Below are 25,245 nucleotides of genomic sequence, written 5' to 3' on the forward strand. Positions count from 1 at the left end.
TTTTGCCCTTTAAATGAAGCAACTATGATCTGCAATTCAGGAGCCTACATGACATCCGTTTCACAAAAACCAATTAGGTTAAAATTAAATAGGAATGTATTTAGTATTTTAATCCGGTAGTTAGGCTCCCTATCACAGGAGATTACTATTCTAGCTCTACAAGTCTCAAGAAGAGAAAGGCATGTAATGAACTAGAACAAAGGGAAGACTGAATTCCAACACAGAAAGAGTTGTTGATGCCTCCTACTTTTAATGAAGCTACTAGTTTTTAAAGCTTCTCCTTGAAAAACTTCACATTGGATTCACAGAAGAGAGGCTTTTCAGTACGGGTTCTCTACTGTGCTCAGTGTTACTCAGCAGTGAGCACAGACTACCTCTGGCACGCAGCGAGTGTCAGTGTTACACAGCAGCCAACCAAATGGGGTGCACATGCAAATACTAATTCTCTCTCTGAGCAATGAAATACAATCTGTCCAAGCCATTTCCTCACAGCAGTATCTGCTAAGCAAACACCACTAATTCCTCAGATACTTAAAACAACAGTTAATTTGACAGAGACTGATTAGGGATTGTGTGTTTCACATCTAAGAAATAATTTTCTTATTTAACTTTATAAGGATTTGCAATCATAATTCTTCTTAGAACTGATATTAACTTTTTTGGAATCTATTTCATGTAGGAAATCAACTTAAAAATAATTTTTTAAGTTATCTATAAAAATAAGGGCTCTCATGATTCTTTCACTTCAGAAAAAATCTCTCAACTTCATCCTCTAACAAGACTGATCTCTCAGTTCTTACTGAAAGCTAAATACTGCCCAGGGCCTTGAGGTGATGGTATTATTATGGCGAGCTTGTTTCACAACTCAAGCATCAAAGGCCACCCTCACCTGATGCTTGGCCATCTCCATTCCCTCCAAAACCACCGTCTTAAAGTCCTCCTGTTTGTCCTGTGGAAGGAAAGAGGAGAACTTTCAGACTGCATTTCATATATCAAAATAATACTTTGCCATGAAGGCCGTGCAGTTGCTTGGTTGGGTGCCATGCTTCAGCTAGAAAAACCACCTGCCCCAAAGAGTCCGTGGTCCAGAAACGACAGACTCTGGAGCTAGCGTGGCCAAGACACTATTAGACAATAACAGCACTGCCAGTTTCTTCTTCTGTTTATTGCCAGTAGTGCCGAAGGAGGTTTTTAAGCACGTTTCCTTCAGACAACAGAGCCTGAGCAACACCATACTACATGAATCTGAGCATTAGTCAGAGCGCCCTGAAGGAAAATCAAGATCCACTGGAACATTTTGCTCAGAAACAGTTACTTTCTAAGAAAAACCCGCAGCTATATGCAACAGTATTCTCCTCTGCACAAAGAAGAAATGGCCTGGAAGTCAATATTCATTACCTCATGTTTATCTCATCATCATACCCCTAGCTATGGTTCACAGTGTGCCACTGCTGCCGTGACTAGGGAGTTCCAGAAGTTCCAGGAAGTTTTCTATATTCTTGAAGCATGCTGTATAGAAGTCCTGACTTCAGGCATCTATCTCAACATACAGTACTTACCAGTGTGTATGTTTTATGCACCTTATGTAATTTATAATTCACGCAGAGAGATTATTTGGAGTGAGACAACTCCAAAGTGACAACTTTTTAACAGGTATAGCACCCTACATTGAAGATCAGGGTTAGAGGCTATGCCTGATTGGCAATCAAAACTGATTATTCCTGTATACATGCGAGAAGAGAAATTTAGTCTCATCTTCAGTTCAAAAACCAATAAAATAAAGAATGCAGATGTGCTTCAGATACTCGTTTTACTCCCTGTAGTTGTGAGCCTTGCTTGAATAGTTCAGATCTGCCTGCAACAAAGTTACCCCTAAATTTTATGTAGCCAATTGCATGTCAGTAGTAGTTTCTTTACTCAGTGAAAACATTCATTAGAGATTGTAAATGCAGTAGCTACAGCAAGCTGACAGTGTTTCAGCCCTGACAATGCTATCTATTTAGAGGGAAACCCAAGAATGAAACTTCAAAGCTTTCTCCCATATGGCTTCGAGCTTCTTCCCTGTTTCCCTGGCCCACTCAGCAACCTTTCCCTGTATGGTGTCTGCCCAGGGGGGCTCTGTCCTCACAGCAGGAGCAGCAAGTGTCTGACAGCAATTTTCTTACTTTGTGACAGCAGAAAGAAACTCCCTGGGACAGGGCTTGGCCAGCTTCCACCAGCTTCATTAGCGGATCAGGCCTCCACCCCACCCAAACTAGGGTTTTAATATAACTCATGCACCAACATAATGACAACCCTAATTCCGCTCCCACCCTACAAACTGCACAGCCAAGATTTCCCTAGAACTGTTTTTACTGCTCTCTGCCCTCTTCCATTCATGGTAACTGCTTCAGGGAAGAAACCCAGCCCTCCCTGGCTCTACAGAGTCTCAAAACACTTGGTTCTGTCATTTTTAGGAATGCAAGAGTTTTCTAAATATTTAAATGTGATTATTATTAACAAAAATGCTTTTCTACTTCAAAAGGTAGCTAGTTATACTAGTATCTACATATATGACTGGCTATCTGAAAGTGATTTTATGTTAAAATGTATTAAGACACTGAAGCATGTTTTACTTTTTACTCAAATAATACAAACAATACTGTTAATTGGAAACCCCAAAGTCACTGACCATAGTAGGTTTGGGGTTTTTTTGCTGTTGGTTTGGGGTTGGTTTGTTTGTTTGTTTTGTTTTTTTGTTTTATATACCTACATGTGGTTTTTGCCTGATGCTGACTTGAGATTACTCCAGTGGGAATCTCCCACACCAGATAAACTCCTTTCCATTCTTCATCGTTTAAAAAAAAAAAAATCCAAAACAAAACAGTGCTGTATGTTACTGTACATGACAGTTTTCAAGGAGAAGCAAAACTGGAAGAAAGCAACATACCTTTGCTTTTTTTCGCAGCAGTTTTGCTAGACGCACCACATACGGTTTGAATTCCCTCTGATGCGTACCCTGTCTTCGTACTTCCAAGCCCGAATCATCTGATGCTTCTGGAATAAAAGCCCAACGATACCTGTCATGAGATAACACAAGCAGACATTATCCTTACTGAACATACAGGCTTTTCTGCTAGATCTAAAAATGTGAGTGGATGAGGAAATCTAGTTAAGTATCAAAGAAAGAGTGGGGGGAAAAAAAAGAACAAAACAAAACCAAAACCAACCCACATAAAACACATCAGACTTTGATAAGAAAGAATAGGAAAGGCACATTCTGCAAAGCAGGAAGTAACATGGCCGAGAATGTAGCATTGTCTTTTTTCCTTTAGAGTTTCTTAAAGTAGTTAAGGATTCCAAGAGCAAGATAAGGCAGAGAAGCTTATTTAAGGATTCCAAGAGCAGGATAAGGCAGAGAAGCTAAAAACAGTAGTATTCACATCTTCATTGTGTGCAAGAGAACTGAAAGCAATTCTGAATTATAAAATAAGTTACTTAAAACATTTTGCTGCACATTTGCAATGCATACTATAACACACAAAATGTTCTCATCATTATACCATGTTGATAACAGAAACTCATTTATTTTACCTACTCATAGGCCAACGAGACCAAGTGGACCATCCCCTCCCCTCCACCTTGCTGCAGTGCAAGGACTGGCTACTTGCATTATAAACTATAAAGGAAATCAAAGTTTCTGTCCTTAAAACTTCAATTCAAGCCTCCATGAGAACACCACAAAAGACACTGTGATTCAGCATGACTCTTGTCTTTCCAGAAATGCACAGTAATGACCTAAATAAAACCAGGTTAGCTAATAACAGAGATTAGGACAGCTTGGAGAACTGAACAAGAATTATGAGCCAAGTCCCCAGAAAAAGAAAAAAAAAATAAATAAATAAAAAAAAAAAGAAGAACCCTTCAAGATTAGCTTTAGATTTAGAAATACCACAGGGCACAAACTGACACAGTGTGTACAAGTCCTTCCACCCTCTATCCCACACAATCATCTTTTAAGTAACAAGATAATTAAAGGTGACCAAACGTCTACAGAGCTGTGCCAGAGCAGCAGCTCTCACACGGTCACCACTGCACAGTGTAAAGGAAGAGATGAGATACTTTGTTTTGTCCTTGGTGGCCTCTCATTTCTAGGGTCTTCAGCAAATGCCAGTTGTTTTGCATTCATTTTTTTCCAACAAAACAGGATTGCAGAGGCACTGAGGAAGCAGTTGGCACACATGAACACTACCGACCAAGAAAAACCTATGGGGTCCCCTTCGCAAGCAGGTTTGTTGCAACATCTTCCAGACCGACCATGCAGGAGTAATAAGTGAGTCATGCTGAGACGACATATAGTCATCTGATCTCATGCATTAGTCACTGAGACATGTGGGTTTATTTTGAGTTCTTAGACATTACTGCAACTAAATACTTTAAATAATAGATACTTTAAAAAATCACTATTACTGATTAGCTCACAAGTATAGAGAATCTCTTGCCACAGGCTAAATCAAACCAGCTTGAACTCATTTGGTGTGTAGAATCATTTGCTCTGGGGGCCACTCTGACACTGGGAGGGTATGAACTGTGGGCTGCCCTGGGTGAAGGCCAGAAAAGGAAAGGAAATATAGGAAGACAAAGATTTTTATACACTAGCATGGACAAACTTCCAAAAACTTAAGTGACAGTGTCTTCTACTCACATCTGAAACTGAGGCAGGTTTTCAGACGGTAAAGCTAGGGCCAAGTCCAAAAATTTGCAAGCGGACAAGTACAGGTTCAACCATCTCTGGCTATTGTAGGATGTGGAGAAACCATTGCCACCTGTGTACGTCGTCTCCAGACCAGCAACAGATGGGCCAGAAGTTCTAAAATAAATTATACCAGGCAGGTGAGTTATAACAGCCTTCTGCCACTATGGGAACATCATCCTTCTGACTTGCCTTTACAAACACACAACTCTTTATTTACCAACTTAATCCTGAATCCATAAATCAAACCAGAACATTGCAAATCTGTGCTATGGGTGGAGTTTTGTATGTTTATATATATGTGTATGTGTGTGTGTGTATACATGATAAAATGTTAATATATAATAAACATGTTAAACTGCATCTCATTCCCATCAGACGTCCAAATTAAAAGAAAGTTTAAAATTCCCAGTCATATCAACATTACTTTATTTTAGGGAAAAATTCTTCAAAAGAACAAAGAGAATCTAGGAAAAAAAAAAGTGAAGAACAATACTTGGGCAAATAACTCCTATTTTTTTGAGAAATCTGCCTTTACTGCTGGCATTGACTGAAATCGGATCATACTGTGTGGAAGGTAGACAGGATAGAAATGGACAACAAAACAAGAAAAAATATCTACCTCATCTTTATGTTTTTCTAACACTAGAAAGAAACCACATTTTTATTTAGACCAAAAAAAAAGTGCATCAGTAGTATTCAAAGTAAGTCTACAATACAGAAAAGCTATAAAGTCATGCCATGCATATTTTAATTGCAGAAGCAGTATAATTTTAGCCAGGAAGACAGAACTAATATACTTGTGTAGCATAATTTACCTTAGTGGTTTATGAGCAATCAGACAGTGGGATTTTTTTTGTTTTGTCCTAAAGAGTATGTCCCTGTTACTGCAGTCAGACTGAACTACCCTTTACTTATCCTTCTCATCTGAGCTTGAAAATTCTTTCTAAGACAAATTATTCTAAAGAATGACTCAACTGCCCATCAGTATGCCAGGAGACTGTTATCAAGTTAAACAAGCTGGAAGTTCGTAAGTTTACCTGGAAATGTCTTCATCAGCAGTGAGCTCCTGTTCCATCAGTAAAAACACTTGTACCTGAAGATCAAATGCTACATTTTAATACCATTTTTTAACGGACTGTGACTCAGGAAAATGCTGTAGGGAGGCCTGAGTAATAAGCCTTAGAGGAACTCTTTAGGGCTTTATTTCCATTCCTGAATGATGAAATAACCCCCTGAACCATGAATGGACACTGGCACCCTAAAGCTCTTTCATCCCTTATATATAGGCTGAGTAGCACAAGGGCCATAACAGTCTCTTTTATGGCCAGGAAAGCTCTCAGAGGCTAATCCACTCCTTAGAGAGCAAGACCTAAAGGAAACGAGAATAAAGAATCATGTAATGGAGCAGTCAAGCTCAGGTGTGAATTCCCAGAAGTAACAGAGTCCTGTCCACTGGAAGTAGTTCCAGGACTGTGGTAGCTTGTGTAAAGGCCAGGGGACAGCACAGGAATCAGAGGGTTACATTAAATAGAATGGGTTTCCTAATATTTATGCTATTGACAAGCTCAAAATTAAATGCATCTATTGCTAAAACAATGCACTTGATCTTTAAAATACTTTATATAGCTTTTCTCCTTCTATTGCTTAGATCTGTGGTTAACTAAGTGCTAGGTTAGGTGCCTACAGATCCAAAAAAAAAAAAAAAAAAAAAAAGTCATGGCAGTGTTCTGATTTGCAATCTGTGTTAGCCAGTCCCTTGGGAACTCCTTGGCTAACAGGCTAAACGGACCACAGAATGCACCAACCACTCTCCTCCATTCCCATTGCCAAAGCTGAAACCCAAAAGAGCACGTCAAACAGCCAACACCAGAGACTCCACAGGTACCAGCTCTGAAGACAGATGTTTATCCTGTCTTGTTATGCAGAGTAAAACAAGAGAAAGAAGAAAGCTGAGTTGAGCCTTGAATAAATATAGTTACAAAATTTCAGCCACAATGTGATCTGAATGACCATCAACTGCCAATACAACGTGGATTCTGACTCCTTCTTTATGTGGCTTCTCATCCTCATTGCTGGAGGAAGAAGGCTGAATGACCAGAAAAGTAGAAACAGGGAACACTGAGCAGAGCAGGAGTGGGAATGGTGGAGAGGGTACACATACGTAAGCAGAAATTGAAGTAGGAGTCAGTAGGGAACAATGAAGGAAAATGCAAACTTAATTCAGGAGACATCTGAACAGCTTAAATAGCATAAGACAACAGATATTCCATTTGGTTGCAAAAAATGGACATCAGGACTATGAAAATAAGTCAGCTTTTAATTTGTGTCCATTGTACATTTACATGTACAATATCTAGAAGATATTTTCTTAAAAATATTGAGGAGGAATAAGGTTGTGTCTCAAATTTGCACCAGTCTTCCAAATCCTGAATGCTAACTGCAACTCACCAGTTCAGTGATCATGGTTGGCCAAAGCGAGGTAAGGTGTTGCGGAGACATTCTTAAAAGCAATACTCTGAAAAACAGGAACACTTGGGAATGAAGGGTGGGCACCTGTGGCAAACGGAGACTTTCTACCAGCCTTTCTGAAACAAAAAGCCAAGAAGGTTTCCTCAGTTCAGAATAATTCCAACTAGCATTTTCTCCTTCCCTCATTTACTTTCAATTTTTACTTTTAAAGTATCTGCCACATTACTGTTTCAATACTTTGCTACAGTTTTATTCTGTCAACATAAAAAATAACCACTTTTACCAAGCAACAAACAAAAGCAAGAAACCTCAAAACAATGCAGTTGCATATTTTGATTGAAGTTCTACACATAAATGCAATAGTGCATCTGGGAGTTTTGTTCATCTTGTGCAGAGTTTCACCCATCACAGCTAGGATATATTATCATTATTACTAAAAGACTGCATCATCATGGTACATGGGTTATTACACAGGGACGATACACTCTTATTTAACCATAACTACCTCTAAGCATTCAACATATACAGACGCAGATACATAAAGAAATTTTTCAGTCAAACCAACACATGCACTTCACAGTCCAGACCAGTAAAACCACCCGATATCTTGAACATAGTAAACCCAGCTACTGACTTGACTGAGGAGAAAAAAAAAACAAAACCAAAAAACAAACAACTTCAAAGAATAAATCCTGGAACAAATGAAACAAGAAAGATGATGTAATTGACTTTCCATATAGAGGAAGAGACCAAAGTGTCCACCTTGGTAGCACTAAAAAACAATATATCTAGAAGCTGCTGCTGTAACTATTTGCATAATCTTAGAATAAAACTAAGCAGCTCCCATTCCCAATCATGTAATGTAAAAGGTCACTAGAAGAGATATTCTTCAGTGATAAATAGGACAGATAAACAGAGCAGCAGAAAAAACAGCTAGAGCAGTCAAGAATTCAAAACTTCAAGGTCAGCCTTTTCATTTATCCCTAATTGATAGGTGTTTATAGCTCAGATGTTCATGTCAAAAGGCACGCTGCAGGTACCCAAGGACATTGATCAAAGTATAAAATGACAGATCAGTGAAATAATCTGGATAAAAGTCAACTGGTAAATCACAAAGTCTGTGTAGTTTGTAATCGTTTAAGACTGAAAACGTTTTAAACAATATCTGCAGAAGCTTTGCATCCAGCTACGGAGAAGGTACTGCACACCGATATTCCATGGGACAAGTTTACCCACTGTTACCCTGTCATACAAACATTCCTCGGTTAACATCAGAGTCCAGAAGTCCACTAGATGATATGTTTTTACTGACCTTGTATGTCTGGAAGGTATTTCTGGTATTGGTCTATCTCACTACTAAAAATTGCGAAAGCCAGTCTCTTCAGGAGCATAGCACGCTGTTCCAGCTCTACGTCTCGATTAGCAAACAGATTGAGAGAACTGCTCTGAGCCACAGCCACTCGTGCTGAAAGAGAAAATGCATAGTGCAGAGATAAACTTCAAAATTTCCCTTCTGTTTCACTTTAAGGCACAAATAACTCTTACTTTCGTTGCATTAATGTAGTTCAAAAAACAGATGTTAAGATGATGCATGTTCTGCAATTTGTATTTTTAACCACAGTGATTTAAAATACATGTTGAAAGAAAATTTGTAAGCGTACACAATGGTGCCTGGGTTTGGGAGCTTAGCCGCTTTTTTTTTTTTTTTTTTTTTTTTTAAGCAAAATTTGTAGGTTTATATACAGTCAGAAGTTTGGAAACTGCAGAATCAATTTTTCCTTAAGCAGAGTTAGTGTCAGGTCTTTTAAAAAAAAAAAACCAAAAAAACCCCCAACAAACCAAAAACAAACACCCCCTCCCCTGCAAAAAAACCCAACCAACAAACCAAAAAAACCAACAAAAACCAGCCCCACCCTCTCTGCTCAGTCAACTTTGCCATACAGGCAAAATTCACTGTGGGCCAGGTTGGTCTCAAATTCTCTCACTTCAAGTTATCTTATTTATGGATCTCCAGAAACAAATAGTTGAAGAAAACATGAAAAACATTGAATAAATCAAGCAGATTGAAATAAATGTTGAACAAATGTCTTCTTCAAGATATTTGTTTTCCCTTTTTTTAATGTTTCCCTCGGAGAAAAGTCACTACTACATCAATAAATACTTACTCATCAAATCTCTGAATGTGGTTTTGTCATGTGTCATCAAATTATCCATAATAGCTCTCCAACTAAAAGAGGAAGATTGTACACAAATCAGAAAAGCAAGAAAAAAAGCAGGAATTTACAGAAATATTTACGGAGCTTTTTTTTCTCTTTTAATTCAGGCTAAGGCTTCCAATCCAAGCTCTTTTGTACATAAGTACCATTTACTTGGTGCGATTTGATCTGAAACTGTAACTGTATTTTTCGAACGCCCTTCTCAAAGAAAATAAGGGATGCCACCCAGAGGGACCTTGACAGGCTTGAGAGGTGAGCCCGTGGGAATTTCATGAAGTTCAACAAGGCCAAGTGCCAGGTCCTGCACATGGGTCGGGGCAATCCCAAGCACCAATACAGGCTGGGCAGTGAGTGGATTGAGAGCAGCACTGAGAAGGACTTGGGGGTGTTGGTTAACCAGAAGATCAACACAACCCAGCGATGTGTGCTCACAGCCCACAGAGCCAATCCTATCCTTGGCTGCACCAAAAGAAACGTGACCAGCGGGTCGAGGGAGGTGGTTCTCGCCCTCTACTCCACTCGTGAGACCCCACCTGGAGTACTGTGTTCTGCTCTGGGGCCCCCAACATGACAAGGACGTGGACCTGTTGGAGCAAATCCAGAGGAGGGCCACAAAGATGGTCAGGGGGCTGGAGCACCTCTCCTATGAAGACAGACTGAGAGAGTTGGGGTTGTTCAGCCTGGAGAAGAGAAGGCTCTGGGGAGACCTTATCACAGCCTTCCAGTACCTAAAGGGGGCCTGCAGGAAAGATGGGGAGGGACTCTTTATCAGGGAGTGTAGTGATAGGACGAGGGGCAATGGTTTTAAACTGAAAAAGGGTAGATTTTGATTATTAAGGAAGAAATTCTTTAGTATGAAGGTGGTAAGACACTGGAACAGGTTGCCCAGAGAGGTTGTGGCTGCCCCATCCCTGGCAGTGTTCAAGGCCAGGTTGGATGGGGCTTTGAGCATCCTGGTCTAGTGGAAGGTGTCCCTGCCCACAGCAGGCAGGTTGGAACTGGAAGATCTTTAAGGTCCCTTCCAACCCAAATCATTCTATGATTCTATAAAATGTTAACCACTTTTTTCTCATAGAAAAAATGAACTTTAAAAAAAAAAATCTCACAATTGAAAAAAATAGACTTGTGCATAGAAATATACCTTAGGTAAGCGAGTTTCACATTTCATGTGATAATCTAAAACACAGAACATCCCCTTTATTTCTCTCAACAGAGATCTGTTGGGAAATTTTGGTCCACATTATACATCCTCTTGTGTAATGGTATACATAAAATTTGTAACAGCCATCGCTATAAGCAGGAAAAAGAAAGTCTTACTGGTTAACACAGGAAGCATCCATCTGGAAGAAACTGGAATCCATAAAGAGGTCAAATGCTTCCTTTTTCCATGCCCTCCTTGTATACTGATACCCACTAAGACTGCTTAATAACTGGACACAGGCTCGATAGCTGGATGCATTGTGAGCACTAAACAAAAAAAAGTCAACATGAAACAATTTTGAATTGCTGCTTTATAGAAAGTTTGATAGACATCTAATCCTTATCATGCCTGTTTCAACTTAAGTGTCACCCACCAAATTTCAACTGGCTGTAGAGATGTACATCAATTCAATAAATTGTAAAGATACCTGTGATTACGGAGGTAGGGAACAACATAGTGCATAATATTTACAAGCAAAGGAATAACCCTCTCTTTTTCATCACTGTAGAAAACCATATCCAAGAGATGAGCCAAAACCTATAAAAGGAGAGGAAGGTATGTTAACATGCACTCTCAAATTGATTTTTATCTACTATTCAGCATCTTTTTGTATCATGTCCTTCACTGAACATTTAAGTTTATGACAAAAGTGATCTAATTTCAGGTACTATAAAAAATCCAGAGTATAAAGATCCCATCATTTTTAAAAAAACTCAGGTAAAACCACAGAAGCATAAACTCCTGGGCAAAGCATTCTACAGAATAAGCTAGAAACAAACAACAAAAAAATTCAAAGATTGACTGTGATTATCAGCAGTAACTAACACATACCACTAATAACACACAAAGTTTGCCACCAAAAAAGTTTGCTATACTACACATCTGAAAAGCCATGCTTTATACCTCGTCCATCTCACTGAATCTTCACGACTGGGTTAGGAACAAAGTTTTATATATTACATGACAGGACCCAGAATCCATTCACATCAGTGTTTCCCACCAAATCTCCTTCCCCGAGCTTCTAGTCCAAAGCTTTTCACAATATAAAAGTTTATTATAAGACAGCATTTATTATATCTGAGGAGATATTTACCTCAGAAAGTAAGGTCAAAGCATGGACACTATAAACAGATGGAGTTATGTTTGAAGTTTCCATTGCTGGAGACAACATATCTAAATAAAGATAATAATAAAAAAACATCCAAAGTTAGTTTTCTTACACCATTATTTACCTTACAAGTATACTTTAATAGCACATATTTTGAAGATGTACAGACTTTGCAATATACACTGGGTAAGATACGTATACCTGAACAATACTGAAGCATTTTTAATGCATTCAAATATAGTAAAGCTGTCCTCTTTGTTCATTTTGGCCTGATAATTAATGTTTTGTTTAAAATAAAGATGAAAATGAAGCTACCTTCAACATCTGATTCTAAGTTGTTTCCATCAACCATAATCTTGGGGGAAGGCTTAACCTCTAAGTTTCGTCTTAGCCAAGTAGTCTGTTCCAAGGAAGAACCAGCAATTGCCCCAATGGCATCCACTATCTTGTGTGTTACATCCTGGTAGAAAAAAACCCAAGCATTTTAAGAACTTTGTGCAGAAGGGCTGTATTTGTTGTCCTGATGTGTTTTGGAGGAAAATCTATATAACTAAGTACAGAAGTGTTTTCAAATTGCTTCTGTTCTATATTATCAGTGATTAATAACTCCACAGAAAATGAGATTTTTTTCAACAGATTATAAACAGTACTAAGTAGAAGATACTAAAGAGTTATTTCAGACTACAGAACTGATATATCAGACAATTCTAGTACATTCAAGCATTTATGGTTCAACATTTTCAAAAGAGACATACATACAACACATTTCTTACCTGGAGATCTCTTTGATCTTTCTTATTCTCCAGGCTTGGGTTTTTCATGATGAACTCATTAAGAACACTGAAAAAAATAGAAGTATATACGGATTTTCTTCTCACAATACATTTTTCAGTAATTTTAAGAGCTAGGACAAGTCTGAAGAAATTTACGTGCACAATACTTATTTACTAAACCTTCAGTCACTGCTACTTATCAATATTCTAGAAAACATCCTTTCACATTTAAGTTAAACTATTATTGTATGATCAAAATTATCAAGAATATGTTTAACTAGACTATACATAAAAGTATCTTTAGAGGCAGTTTACTAGGGAAGATAAATTCCAGAAATTCAAGAAAATGGTCCTTGAAGTTTTATAGAGAAAATCACATTCAATATTTTATTTCTAACACTCCACAACCAGCTTTCATGCTGGGAATGAATCCTTTCTAGCGGCCTGCAAATCTACATATACCTAAGAAATAGTCATTGTAGTTATTTTCTAAGAAAAATCAGAAACCTAAACCTACTGTTTAAAGAGCCTGAATCGCTCAAATAATCAGCAAGGTAAGATCGTGGCTTGTATCATATCATAATATAAAATTTAATATATGTAACCATTCCTCAGAGAAGAAACTAATTTGTTAAACCCCACAGAACTCGGGCAATAGCTCTACCACTCAAATAAGTGACAGAGATTTGAAAACACTAACACTTCAGTATGATGCCACACATTTGAACTTATTTGGAAATCACATGTATCAAGATCACTTACCCAAGTATGAGGAATTGTCCCGGAGCTGGAAGACCAACCTGGATGGAATCTTTTAACAGAAGTAGTAGTGCTGCCCAGCTATCTACTAAGCTGGTCACTGGAATCCTAAGAGAGAGAGCAGCGATGGCAATGAAAATGGTATAATCTCCCTTCAGGTACTCCCCATTTCCTTTCTACCTCACAATTCTCCTAGCAGATATTGTGAATCAACATTGATACAGATTCTTTAGTTTTTCATTTAATATTAGGTGACTACATCAAGTCATTAAGAAAAGGAGGAAGGCAGAACCACCAGTGCACTCGAAACACATGCTTTTCAGTTCCCGGTTGGAATGGTACCAATGAGTTACAGCAGAATTAAAATCAGCTTTCCGTGTGCAGGGGGCAAATTTCCTGCAGGATTATTAGGTAGGGGAAGAAAGGTGATGCAGAACTAGGGAACTCACAAAATAAATCCCTTTCTTTTTTATAACACCTATAGCTCAAGACCATTCTTTTTTCATGATTTATATTACACAGGCTATTTCTTATCCTAGGCATTATAAAAAGATGTAAAATATTCAAATTTTCCATCTGCTTCTGGATGACAGAAATAAAATTTAACTTCTTGTCTTACCTTTGAGTATAAGCATAGAAAAACTGCAACATGCAGACTTCCAGTGAAAGATGTTTCTAAAAAAAGATACAAAACTTGTGTCATCTAAGAAAATGACTGTTTTTTCCTCACTTGCCATGGCAAAACTGACAATGCTAAAATGTTACTGCAGTGTCTGAATATACAGTTTAATTCATTAACAGGATATTACAAAAGTCCATTTAGGCATCTCTCTATAAAGTTATTCTTCTCTTTTTTTGTTTTTTTTAATTCCCTCTTTTTCCTCACTTCCCTTTCCCACCTAAAAAAAAACAAACAACCAACCTGATGCTAGGGTATGCACCTGTTTTCCTAATGTAAGCAGCCTATCCCCACAAAACACAGTCTTGTGCAGAAGCAGTAAACAGGATTCTGGAGTTGTTCAGAAATGGTAATGACTTTAGGAGGTATGATTTCCCTAAAAAAGTTCATCTATCTATTACATATTGTGAAAATTTTCGCACTATACTGCTCAAGTTTGTGAATGAAGTATCCATATCATCATTGTTCTAAGCTTCAGTAAAAGGACATTAAATAAGTCAATAGCATCTCTACAGTGTTCATACCTTGTCCTTTGCTATGGCTGGAGGCTGCTTCAAAACTTCTTTCACTGTTTGTATAACGGTCTCAGTTCTCATAACACTGATAGAGCGAACTAGCTCAACCAGTAGAAGTTGTTCTTCACCTGCTGTAGGAATAACCTAAAAGAATCAAATGTTGTCACAGATTATCATCTGTGCCAAAATTAAGGCAGCTGGCCTCGTGGGATTGAAACGTTAGTAACAGTTCACCTAGAGACTTGGAATCACTGATTCTTTTCCTGAAGAATTCAGGAAGATTATCCCATTCTAAAATAAATTGGTAGCTCACTGACAGTACAGTTGCTCATTAGAAATATAATATAAATATTTTTCACATGTCACACTATGTATGTTTTCACTGGAATAGCTGAATTTTCTCCTTACTGCTTCTAAATCACTTAAAGTTATTACCATTATTTGAAGTGACCATGGTAGTATAAACATACCTTTGTCCTAGAAGTATTTTTATTTTGCCTCCTTTCATTCCATACAAAGGCAATGGCAGCCATGAAGTGAACACCATGATTCATTGAAATTGGACCCAAAAGTTCGAGAATCTGCTGCCTCAAATTCTGAAATGTGGAAGCAGAACACATACACCTTTAGATAAGCACCTCAGTATTATGTTCAAAACAGCTAGCTATAAAGGCATACTTGGATTGTAACTATCATTAACTTTTATAAAAATGGAACGATGCACTCAGAGGGTTCATAAAGCTCTATTCTACATCTGGCACTCTTCAATCATCTTCTTCATGACTAAGACAAGGGAAGATAAAATACACTTGTTAAATTTGCAAATGGTCATGAAGTGGGAAGCAATTGATAGAAAGGTACACAACTAAAAATGATCTGAAAAAACTCAAAAAGCATCCTGAAAAAAGATAAGTTGCAGTAAAGGCTTGATCTTTGCATGCAAAGATAGGGATAAACAACTTCAGTGATTCAGGATGAGAAACTATTTAGATAGTGGTGCTACAGGAAAAAAGTCTGTGGATTATAGTGGATCACAAACTCACCGTGACGACTTTGCAAGGAAGGGGAAAAGAGCATTCCTAAATAGCAACACCTCATGAAAGACATTAAATAATTCCACTGAAAGAAGATACCACATACCAGTCCAGTTTTGGACACCCTACTTCGAGAAACATACCACAAGCTGACAGAACTCAAACTCTAAAAAGAAAGATTAGTGCTGTGGAATATGACCTACAAGAAGGGGCAGAAATGGGTTTGTATATAGTCAGGAGAAAAACATGTAAGTGGGGATATAACAGTTATCAAATGTGTACAAGGTAATTAGGAAGGGGAAAGGAAGATGATGCTTGTGTCTGCCACAAATAGTGATGGACTTGCTTTGTAGCAAGTGAGATAAAGATTAATAAGTAGGGGTGGTGGGGAAATCCCAAAAGAAAGAACACGCTACTCCAGGAGACTGAAATATTCACTGCTGAAGCTCTTAATAACATGGTTTTTAAGCATGTCAGAAGTTAGAGGCACACTTGGGTCAGGAAATGTATTTCCTGAGCTGTCTTCTTGACCTGTTTTCTATGACAGGAAGATTTCAGACAAAAATGCACTTTCTGTCTGTTTTCTGAAAGCTATTTTTACCTTGGTCGGAGAATTGTCTAAGCTTGCAGGAAACTGCTATATACGATCCCAGAGCTTGACTAAAGACTTTATGCACTTGCCAAGAGTGTGGTTGCCAAAGCAACCTAGCTGTACTGAAGCTTAAAAAGCTCATTTATACTTTAGACACACAATTCTGTACAGTTCCACAGTTTTGTGTCTTTTTAACCCCATACACCACCTCCAAGGCAGCCACAAAAGCATTAACCAATGAGGTGAAAAAAGTAAAATAACCTATCCTGATACTACACTGAACAAGCTGAACTCAAACTGGACTTTTTCATATACAGGACAAGTTGAATGCTCTTTTGAATGCTACGAGTTTGGGCAAACTAAAGAAAAGCTGGAATGTACAGAAGAGTTAATGTTTAACCAGAGTACCAAAGCTTATCCTTTTTTCACAGAAGCAGCATAACATTATAGGCCATCAACAAGTACAGACCCCCTTTGTTTCAGTGAGTAGGAAATCCTATGGGCAGCACAAATATGACCATGGATGCCGTCTATGCAAAGACATGGAGTCTTACGTAAGTTAATTTTTATTCCTTCAGTCTGAATGACAAAGGTTGAAAAGGAAGTAACACAGCATCGTCACAAACAGTACCTGATAGTATTCACGTTAACTGAGGAAATCTTGTTTTTAAACATTTAAAATTTAAATGACAATTTCCTATTTAATAATGTGAATTATAAGAAGTTTGAACTGCTTCCAGTAAGAGGGCTAGGCAGCATTCTCAGTATAGTCCTATTTGACCCCTTCTCAGGTTCTCTCCTTTATGATTACTAGCTCACTATCTGCTGTGTCATTTCCAGCTCACTATCTGCTGTGTCATTTCCAGCTCACTATCTGCTGTGTCATTTCCAGCTCACTATCTGCTGTGTCATTTCCCCATGCACAGTGAAGTGACACCACTGTATGGATTAATAAAGGAACTAGTTCAGAAGTGTCCAAGTACTAGAGGAGAGTTCTCTCTTGTTAAGATTTTACATTAATATTTTAAATCTTCTGAGGTGTAAAAGGGTGACTTAAATTTTTTCAGGATGGATTTCATTTTCTTTGTAGAAAGCAAAGAGGTGAGATGTTGTCTGAATTGATACACTCAAGTTTAAAAGCATATTCAATACCCATTTATAAAAGCCTTGTTTGTGGGGTGGGTGAATAGATGAGGACAAAGGTATTAAAACTCAATTTACATTTAAGGGAATGGAATTGGATTTAGTTTGACAAAGGTACTAATGAACAACTTAAACAATATTATCCCTGATATTCTGACCTTTGTTGATCCAAGATTAATAGTGGTAATGGATGCAGCAGCAGCAGCAGTAGTTTTCTCCGAAGAATCTGCAAGGTGAAGGATGCTCCATAGCAAAGTCACAGAAGACATGATCATATGCAAGATAGATAGGATCCCATTGCGTGCTTCAACCAAGTGCTTCTGATCTACATTAACCAAAAGCTAGTGGATTTGAAGGGGAGAGAGGAGGAAGAGCATTAAATACCTACATAAATAGCTGTCCTGGTTTCAGCTGGGATAGAGTTAATTTTCTTTCTAGCAGCTGGTATAGTGTTGTGTTTTGGAGAGAAGAATGTTGATAGCAACAACTGAAAATATCAGTGTTTACACCCAGTCAAGGATTTTTCAGCTTCTCCTGCCCATCCAGCAAGAAGGCTGGAGGGGCACAAGAAGTTGGGAGGGGACACAGCCAGGACAGCTGACCCAAACTAGCCAAAGGGATATTCCATATCATGTGATATCACGCCCAGTATATAAACTGGGGGGAGTTGGCTGGGAGGGGTGGATCGCTGCTCAGGAACTAACTGGGCATCAGCCAGCAAGTGGTAAGCAATGGCATTGTGTGTCACTTGTTCTGTATATTCCGATTATTTTATTATTATTATTGTCATTTTATTATTACTATTATCTTTATCATTTTCTTTCTTTCTGTCCTATTAAACTGTCTTTATCTTAACCCACGAGTTGTTTTGGTTTTTTTTTCCCCGATTCTCTCCCCCATCCCACTGGGTGGCTGGGGAGTGAGCGAGCAGCTGCGTGGTGCTTAGTTGCTGGCTAGGATTAAACCACAACAATAGCATAAGTAAAATAGTGTAAATTGAGACTTAACAGACATGGAAGCTTTCACAACCTTAACTCTTTTTCAAAATAGTTTTTCAATAATTCTTATAGTATGTACAGGTTTTGAGTTTATTAAAAATAATAGTTAAAGAAGCTTTTGACTCAGTTGTACAATATCAAATGTATTCTGAACATGTGAGGCCTCATGTCTACAGCAATCAATTTTGTATCATCTGCCTATACATTTGCAAAACAATTATTTCAGAATTTTAAGTGTAATTAATACTCTAGGCAAAATTATTTACTTGCACAGACAATAAACACTTTTCAGTTTCTTTTAAATGAATGGAAGGCAAAGGAGGGGTGTAAGAACAGAAAAAAAAAAAAAGCAAAACCAAGATCACAGAGAGAGCAGGACAAAAATTTTCTTGTAGAATCTGGGCCAAATTCTTAACTGAGACAACGCTCAGAATATCACATCTAAAAATACTGCTTGACTAAAAAGACAAATTGTAAATATACAAATGGAGCAGAGAGAGAATGTTTTGACATATTGCAAGATGAACACAGTCCAGCCAGAAAGTAACAGAATAGGCATCAGTCTGGGAAGTTCTACAAAACAAAGCCAGCTCTAAAAAGTGGCATTTTAGAGGTATGAAAGTTAAGGAATTCCTACTTTAGTTATTTCAGGGTAACAAAAACCCAAACCCTAAAATCCAAAAAACAAAACAAAACAAAATCTAAGGCGATTATCTTAAAAGTATAATTAGTAGAAAATTGGTTTTCTGTTTGAGAAGTGTGTATTATCAATAAAAACCATACTTATAGCTAAGACAATATATTAGGTATTTTTCCCACTCAGATCTTCATATCTGCTAATATAATCACAGTCCTTAATTTGACATGTACTGCATAAGAACCCCTCAGACACCCAGATAAGTTTACCTGATGATACTGCGTAGATGGATCCAGGAGGCAGTAATGAATTATTGTTGTGATCCCTTCTAATAAAGTAAGAACCATATCTGGGGGAGTGACTGACGCCATCCAGAGAGGCCTAAAATAAGAGATTCATTTTTTTTAAATGGGTTAATCTGGTTGTAAATTAATTCAACACAATCAAATCTGCTTAAAAAGATTATACACCTCTAGATACACATACCTATTATCAGATAATCCTGTTTCATATTTATACTGCTGAATTAAATTATCCAAGTTCCTGCAGAGCTGAAGAGTCACTGAAACAACCACCCTTTGAAGAACTTTTCCCATGTAAGGCAACGTAGAAGTGATAAGGCCAATCCACTGGGGATGCATTTTACAGGCACAGTGCTGGTGTAAAGCTCGTATCACTGCGCAGAGAAACATGCCTTGGCAGGTTATTGGCTGGGAATGTAAATACTGAAGAGAAGTCATCGGCTGCTGGGGACCGATGTGCTCCAAATCTGTTATAACAAAGTCAAAGCCCGTTTCATTTTCCTCAGGCACAGTCATTACTCTGTGTTCTAGCACAATCAGCCGTTGAAGTACTTTTAAAAGCTGTGACTGCAGAGTACTACCATTGTCAAATTCATCTTCAGAAAAATTTATAAGGCTGTCTTCAGAGAAACCTTCTTCTACAGCCACTATGTTTTTTCCAGCCATCTTTTCACTGTGCCATTTCTGTGCACTGAAGATAGAAGATAGCAGACAATGCAGGATCACTTTCTGAACCTTGCATTTGGACAACATGTCTGAAATAAAACTAGGAAAGCCCTTTGCAGAACTTTCTATCACTTTTGCCAACTCAGCAAAGAGAAGTGTCAGAATTTCTATACTCATCATTTGCATATTACGGTTTCCTATTAGATCTTGTGAGGTTACTTTAACATGAGTTGGATAGTGGCTCCGCATATAGTATAAACACAAGGAGATAAGAATTTCTATGTACATAGAGCTCCGAAAGTTATGGTTAGAATCAACTGGGATGTGGCTATAGAAATCCTTGCCCATAACAGATATTCGATGCCTGGCTAGAAGATTCTGGAGCAATGAAAGCTGAGGAGTGTATGCATTGTTGACACTGGTAGTGGAGATAGCACTTACAAAAGCTGAAGGATTTGTTTTCAGAATTGCTTTAATTGCAGAAAAAGCATACAATGTCCTTGAAGAGTCATACAGCTGGAGATAAAGCAGCACATGTTGATACAATGGATGGATATTAAAGTTGGGAGATTTTCGCATTCCTGGGGACCCTACATCACTTTCTATTTCTGAAATTTCTCCTTCTCCACAACTGTACCAGTTTTCTAAATCAAGGCCATCACTAAAGAAGACGTTTGTTTGTTTAAGCTTTTCTGTTTGTGCTTTCTTCTTCTCTTCATCTTTCTTTTTGGCTATTTTGACCTTAGGTTTTGCACCTGGTTGCTTACCAGCCTCTTTAACAATTGTTTCTTTTTCTGACATTTTTTCTGGTAGCTTTCCTTTAAAGCTGAACTGAATACTGCTGTGGCTTCGCTTTCTGGACTTGGATTCAGTGGAAGCAAGAGTGAGATCAGAGAGGGATTGCTGGCTTTCTGCAATACAAGGTGAAGAGTTATTTCTTGAAATTTCATCTCTTAAGCTCTCAAGTCCAGTCTCAGTTGAGGCTGATAGCAATTGGGAGCTGTCATTACTAAGCAAACTACTCTGGCTACTTTGAATATTTTGATCTTCATTTTTTGTCATCGCTACAGAACTATCCAAAGGACTGAATTTACATGAAGTATCCTCAGAGTGTAAATTATGTTTAACTGGTTCAGCTTCTTCTCCGAGACCGCTTACAACTTTGCATATAAGATCTGTAACCACTTGTTGCACAATTTCATCAGGTGAATCTTCTCGCAGAGTCTGAGAGCTATCTTGAGCACTCAGGCTTTCTGTCTCCACTTCGTAACTGATGTTGTCTCCAGTAGACGACTGAGAACAGCCAGAGTCAGAACTCTGCAGTATTTCAACTTGATGGTCGGGAAGGTCAAAATCAGACACAACCATTGGTATGGTCTCACTGCTGGTACTTAATAAGGAAAGCCTGTCACTCAGAGGGTTGACAGTCAGGCTGAAGTTCTCCATTTCATCCATAGCAAGTTGTTTTTCATTGCTTTCTTTAGGTATAATAAGTTGTCCTTGGCTTACAGGCACATGGGAAAATGCTTAAAGAAAAACACAAAAAACTTTATACACATAATATTTTGTTCTACAGAATAAGAATTTAGAATTTAAACTATTACTGAGACTTCAAGTTATAAAGGCATGGTAAATAGTACCTTTCCACTTCACAGCAGAAAAAAAAAAAAACGTTAATATGCAAACGACACACAGTCACATAACCAAAGCAAGATTACTTTAGCAGTAGAACTTAGCAAAAAACCATAATTCTCCCATGAAACCTTATGCAGTCTTATCTGCTTGTATTTTAATAAAAAGGAATTATTAGTATGTTACTAAAATTACACAATACATGCAAACACCTTCAAACCTTATCAGTATGTTTTCAGCCAGCCCCACATCAGTGCTCCCAATTCATAAAAGCATTTCATTTCTTGATTAAGCTTCAAGTCATATTCTTAAGTTCTACTGAAGTTCAGTAAGACATAAGAGAATGCTCTGCATTAAAATACTTGCATATCCTCTTAATTTGAGAGCAACAAAACTTCAACGATACTTGGGACACCCAAACTTAAACTAGAAAAAACATGCAGAAATTCACATACAAGCAGTAGCTATTCCAGCGCTTTGTTTTGCGAGTTACCCTCAAAAATTTCTACTACATTTTTTCATGTTGCATGCAAATAACAAATAAAGAAATTAAATGTGTACATACCATCAGCACAGCTAAACTTCTGCATAAAGTGCTTTTCATTTTCTTCTTCAGGGTGATAAGGAGATTTAGTCCAGTAACATTCAGCCTGTACTCGCTGAACAGAAACTCGCTGAGTTTTTGGATGGAGAAGCAGTAGGAGCAAAGGTTCAAGAACTCTTGCAATATCATGTCTTTGAAGCACTTGATTTAACCAGGCTTGTCCCACTGACCATGTAGAACCATCCAAGCTATTAAGACTGTCCAGCATGATAAACAAAGATCTAGAATAGAAAGAAGAATGAGCCTAACACAAATTCTACTCTACTTACAGAATATCCCATTTTAATCTGGTATATAATAAATTTCAACATGTCAGTACATACTCCAGTGTCTTCTCCATATAAACCAGTATTTTCTCTGGAATCCAGACTTTGCAACCTGAAGTTTTATATTTCAGTCTAGCCTAATGAAGAAATGGCCAGGAAGAGCTAGTAATAAAGTCAGTTAAGATAGCTGCTCTAGTAGTAGCAGTTGTATAGTCAGTTCAAGTATTTGTATAGCTACTAGCATAACAGGCTTTGGTTGCCTACTAAGTGCTAGTGCAGTACAAAAAGATAAAACTTTAAAAGCCAATTCACACAAATGCATGGAAAAGAGAAGGAAACATTCAAAGATCTTTTCTTCAAGAATGGAGAGGACAAATATACTTGACAATTCAGCACTTCCTACTGTCATTATTTTCTTCTTTTAATAGTTTTAGCTTTTAGAATCCTTTCCAGATGTGGGGAAAAACAATATATATATTGGACTCTGCATTTTACCAACTGTCTTACATCCTCCAGTAGAACACGTTCATAAACTCTTAGCTGTATGTACAGAATTTATCACCACTTTTGCAATGAGTGACAGTATCAAGCTGAAGAAATAACAACCTTTTTACTCTGCTTCCTACAGCTAAGTATACCGTAGGAAATTTAAATAAGCACTTTTCCACAACATTTGTGCTAGCTGAGGAAGACAAGACTAGTTCAGAGTCTGGATCATTCAGTTTTTCTAAGAAGGCAGTCTGATACCAGAACGCAAAACAGAAATCCTCTGCTGCTTGCCATAAATGACATCTTACACAAAACACACAGATTAAACAAAAAAACTTTCAAATCTTAGTCCTTACTTGCAATTTTGATCTTAAGTTTTCTTAGCTTTACTGTTACTTCCCATTTTCACATAATTCACTTCTGGGTTGACTTCTCCCTCCTGCTTTTGATTTTACCAAATCACAGCAAGAACTCAGATACTATGTTCAATATACACAAATATTTTAACCACAGTGATCGTCAATGAATCATGTGACCATTCCTGTCCTACTCTTTACAGCTACCAGAAAAATTTACAGTTTATGTAATCATCATTGTGAAAACAATTTTGTCTAACATGAATTCATTTCTTGCCCTCCTTCCTTGCTCTCACAGTTACACTGTATTTCTCCAATTTCTAAACACTATGGTGCGAATATAATGTAGTTAAAGATTTTGAAGTAAAATTACTTCAACTGAATCATGCTTGCAATCACCAACCTGTCAAAGGTACGGCCAAAGGAAGATGACTTGTTAATATGAAGGTCACGGGTGAGATGCCATAGCACTGCAAACTTTGCATGAGCTTCCATTCTTACTTTCTGTGGACCAAATTATAAGTTAGATCTATCAGAATATAACAGCCTCTGATAAGAACTGGAAAAAAAAAAAGAGGTATACAGCAGCTTAAAAGATATAATGAAATTATTAAAATTAACTTTTTTGACTATGTGTTCAATTGCTATTTTCTAACATTAAAACCACTAATAGGCAACAATAGGTCTCTGAACAATTTAGTAGCATGAAAGGATTCTCCCCCATCTTGATCTTGGCCGCCTTAGTTTCAAAGTTCAGCTTGAAAAAGTTTTAAATACTTAATGTGATAGCTTGAACAATACTTATTTTACTCTCACAAGTTGCACAGCTCTGTTTTCAGTGATTTTATTTATATGTTTCAAGGCACTAGAACAGATCATGAAGAGAAAGCAGGAAGAAACATGCAAGCATACAGAGGCAGAGAGAAGAGGCAGAGAAAGAAGAGAAATTTTTAGAGATGGTGTCTGGAATGATGGGATTAAACACAGTATCCATGGAAATAAGGGAGTGAAAATAAGTTGGCTAGAAAAAGACTTAAGAATTTTCTAACTAGATACAATGTAGATAGAGTTCATCACTAACATGCCAAATTTAGCTCTGGAACTTTGAGTTTTATTTAGACAAATAGGACATGCTTACTGCCCAAAGGACTTCTAATGACTAGTAATAATATGCAGAATATTTAATGGTGAAAATGGTATTAAAGTAACAATGTTTATGCCTTCATCTCTTTCCTGTGGCTGATCAAGGCAAAGAGTTATTCCAGCAAGGCTGTAAACTATAGTAAATGCCATGCTATGATATGAATACATGGGTACATATACTAAAAACAGCTTCACCCAAGAGACAAGGGAGCTACTAAGCAGTTGTAGGGGTGAGCAAACAAAGCACAGCAATCAGGACGATTATACTGAATAAAACATCAAAATTACTTTCAAATACAATCAGGGCTTAAACTAAATTACTTGATGATGAGCAAAGACAAGAGGATGAAGATTTTTCACTTGTTTGTTCTTAAAATATATGCTTATAGGGAATGAACAGTAGGTGTATTTACCTCTAATCAAAATGAGACCACACTAAAGACTGTTAATACCCCTGTGACAATCTGGCATACTTCCAGACTTAATTTACAATATACAGCTTAAGAAGCTTTGCAACAGCTAATACAACCAATATCTGCCACAATAATGAAAATTTTAAGTAAAAGCTATAAAAACCAAAAATTACAGAAAAGACACAAGACAGATCACATCAGCCGTAAAGTAAAAAAAACAACCAAGAGAAACAGCAGCATTCTGGAAAGTAAAGCAAGCATCACATGTATTTAACAAAAATATGCTTCTCACAGGAAAAAAAAAACCACAACACTGCTGCAAAATATATACAGTTACACAAAACAATTCACTAACACCTGCTGAATAAAAAGTGAAAACACCAATTCTAAAAACACAGAGATAAGTTCATGTAAGCCCTTGCAATCTATGCTGGGAAGATGTAAGAAATTACTGTTTTCACAGTAAGGTTGGCAGAAATGAGTGAGCACCACATCCACAGTCACAGCAGTTCACA

At 37.5% G+C, this 25,245-nt stretch overlaps 1 protein-coding gene across 6 annotated transcripts in view; it reads right to left on the reverse strand.

Annotated features, from left to right (window-relative positions):
- Positions 1 to 25,245, reverse strand: part of DOP1A (DOP1 leucine zipper like protein A) — a 70,287-nt gene that overhangs the window by 1,886 nt on the left and 43,156 nt on the right. For 4 of the 6 annotated variants that reach the window (XM_030034207.2, XM_041121866.1, XM_041121859.1 and 1 more), the window contains 21 exons: positions 23,578 to 23,678; positions 22,025 to 22,284; positions 19,346 to 21,353; positions 19,129 to 19,240; positions 17,383 to 17,565; positions 14,926 to 15,051; positions 14,465 to 14,599; positions 13,881 to 13,936; positions 13,265 to 13,369; positions 12,503 to 12,569; positions 12,045 to 12,189; positions 11,715 to 11,794; positions 11,049 to 11,158; positions 10,738 to 10,887; positions 9,370 to 9,431; positions 8,517 to 8,669; positions 7,184 to 7,320; positions 5,773 to 5,828; positions 4,685 to 4,849; positions 2,930 to 3,059; positions 890 to 949 (listed from right to left, as the gene is read on the reverse strand). In XM_030034207.2, the coding sequence (XP_029890067.1) occupies positions 890 to 949; positions 2,930 to 3,059; positions 4,685 to 4,849; positions 5,773 to 5,828; positions 7,184 to 7,320; positions 8,517 to 8,669; positions 9,370 to 9,431; positions 10,738 to 10,887; positions 11,049 to 11,158; positions 11,715 to 11,794; positions 12,045 to 12,189; positions 12,503 to 12,569; positions 13,265 to 13,369; positions 13,881 to 13,936; positions 14,465 to 14,599; positions 14,926 to 15,051; positions 17,383 to 17,565; positions 19,129 to 19,240; positions 19,346 to 21,353; positions 22,025 to 22,284; positions 23,578 to 23,678 (4,401 nt within the window). The remainder of the gene's footprint in view (positions 1 to 889; positions 950 to 2,929; positions 3,060 to 4,684; positions 4,850 to 5,772; positions 5,829 to 7,183; positions 7,321 to 8,516; positions 8,670 to 9,369; positions 9,432 to 10,737; positions 10,888 to 11,048; positions 11,159 to 11,714; positions 11,795 to 12,044; positions 12,190 to 12,502; positions 12,570 to 13,264; positions 13,370 to 13,880; positions 13,937 to 14,464; positions 14,600 to 14,925; positions 15,052 to 17,382; positions 17,566 to 19,128; positions 19,241 to 19,345; positions 21,354 to 22,024; positions 22,285 to 23,577; positions 23,679 to 25,245) is intronic. The other 2 variants (XM_030034264.2, XM_041121868.1) reach the window with 1 other exon arrangement.

This window comes from Aquila chrysaetos, chromosome 2 (assembly GCF_900496995.4).
Source record: "Aquila chrysaetos chrysaetos chromosome 2, bAquChr1.4, whole genome shotgun sequence".
NCBI lineage: Eukaryota > Metazoa > Chordata > Aves > Accipitriformes > Accipitridae > Aquila > Aquila chrysaetos.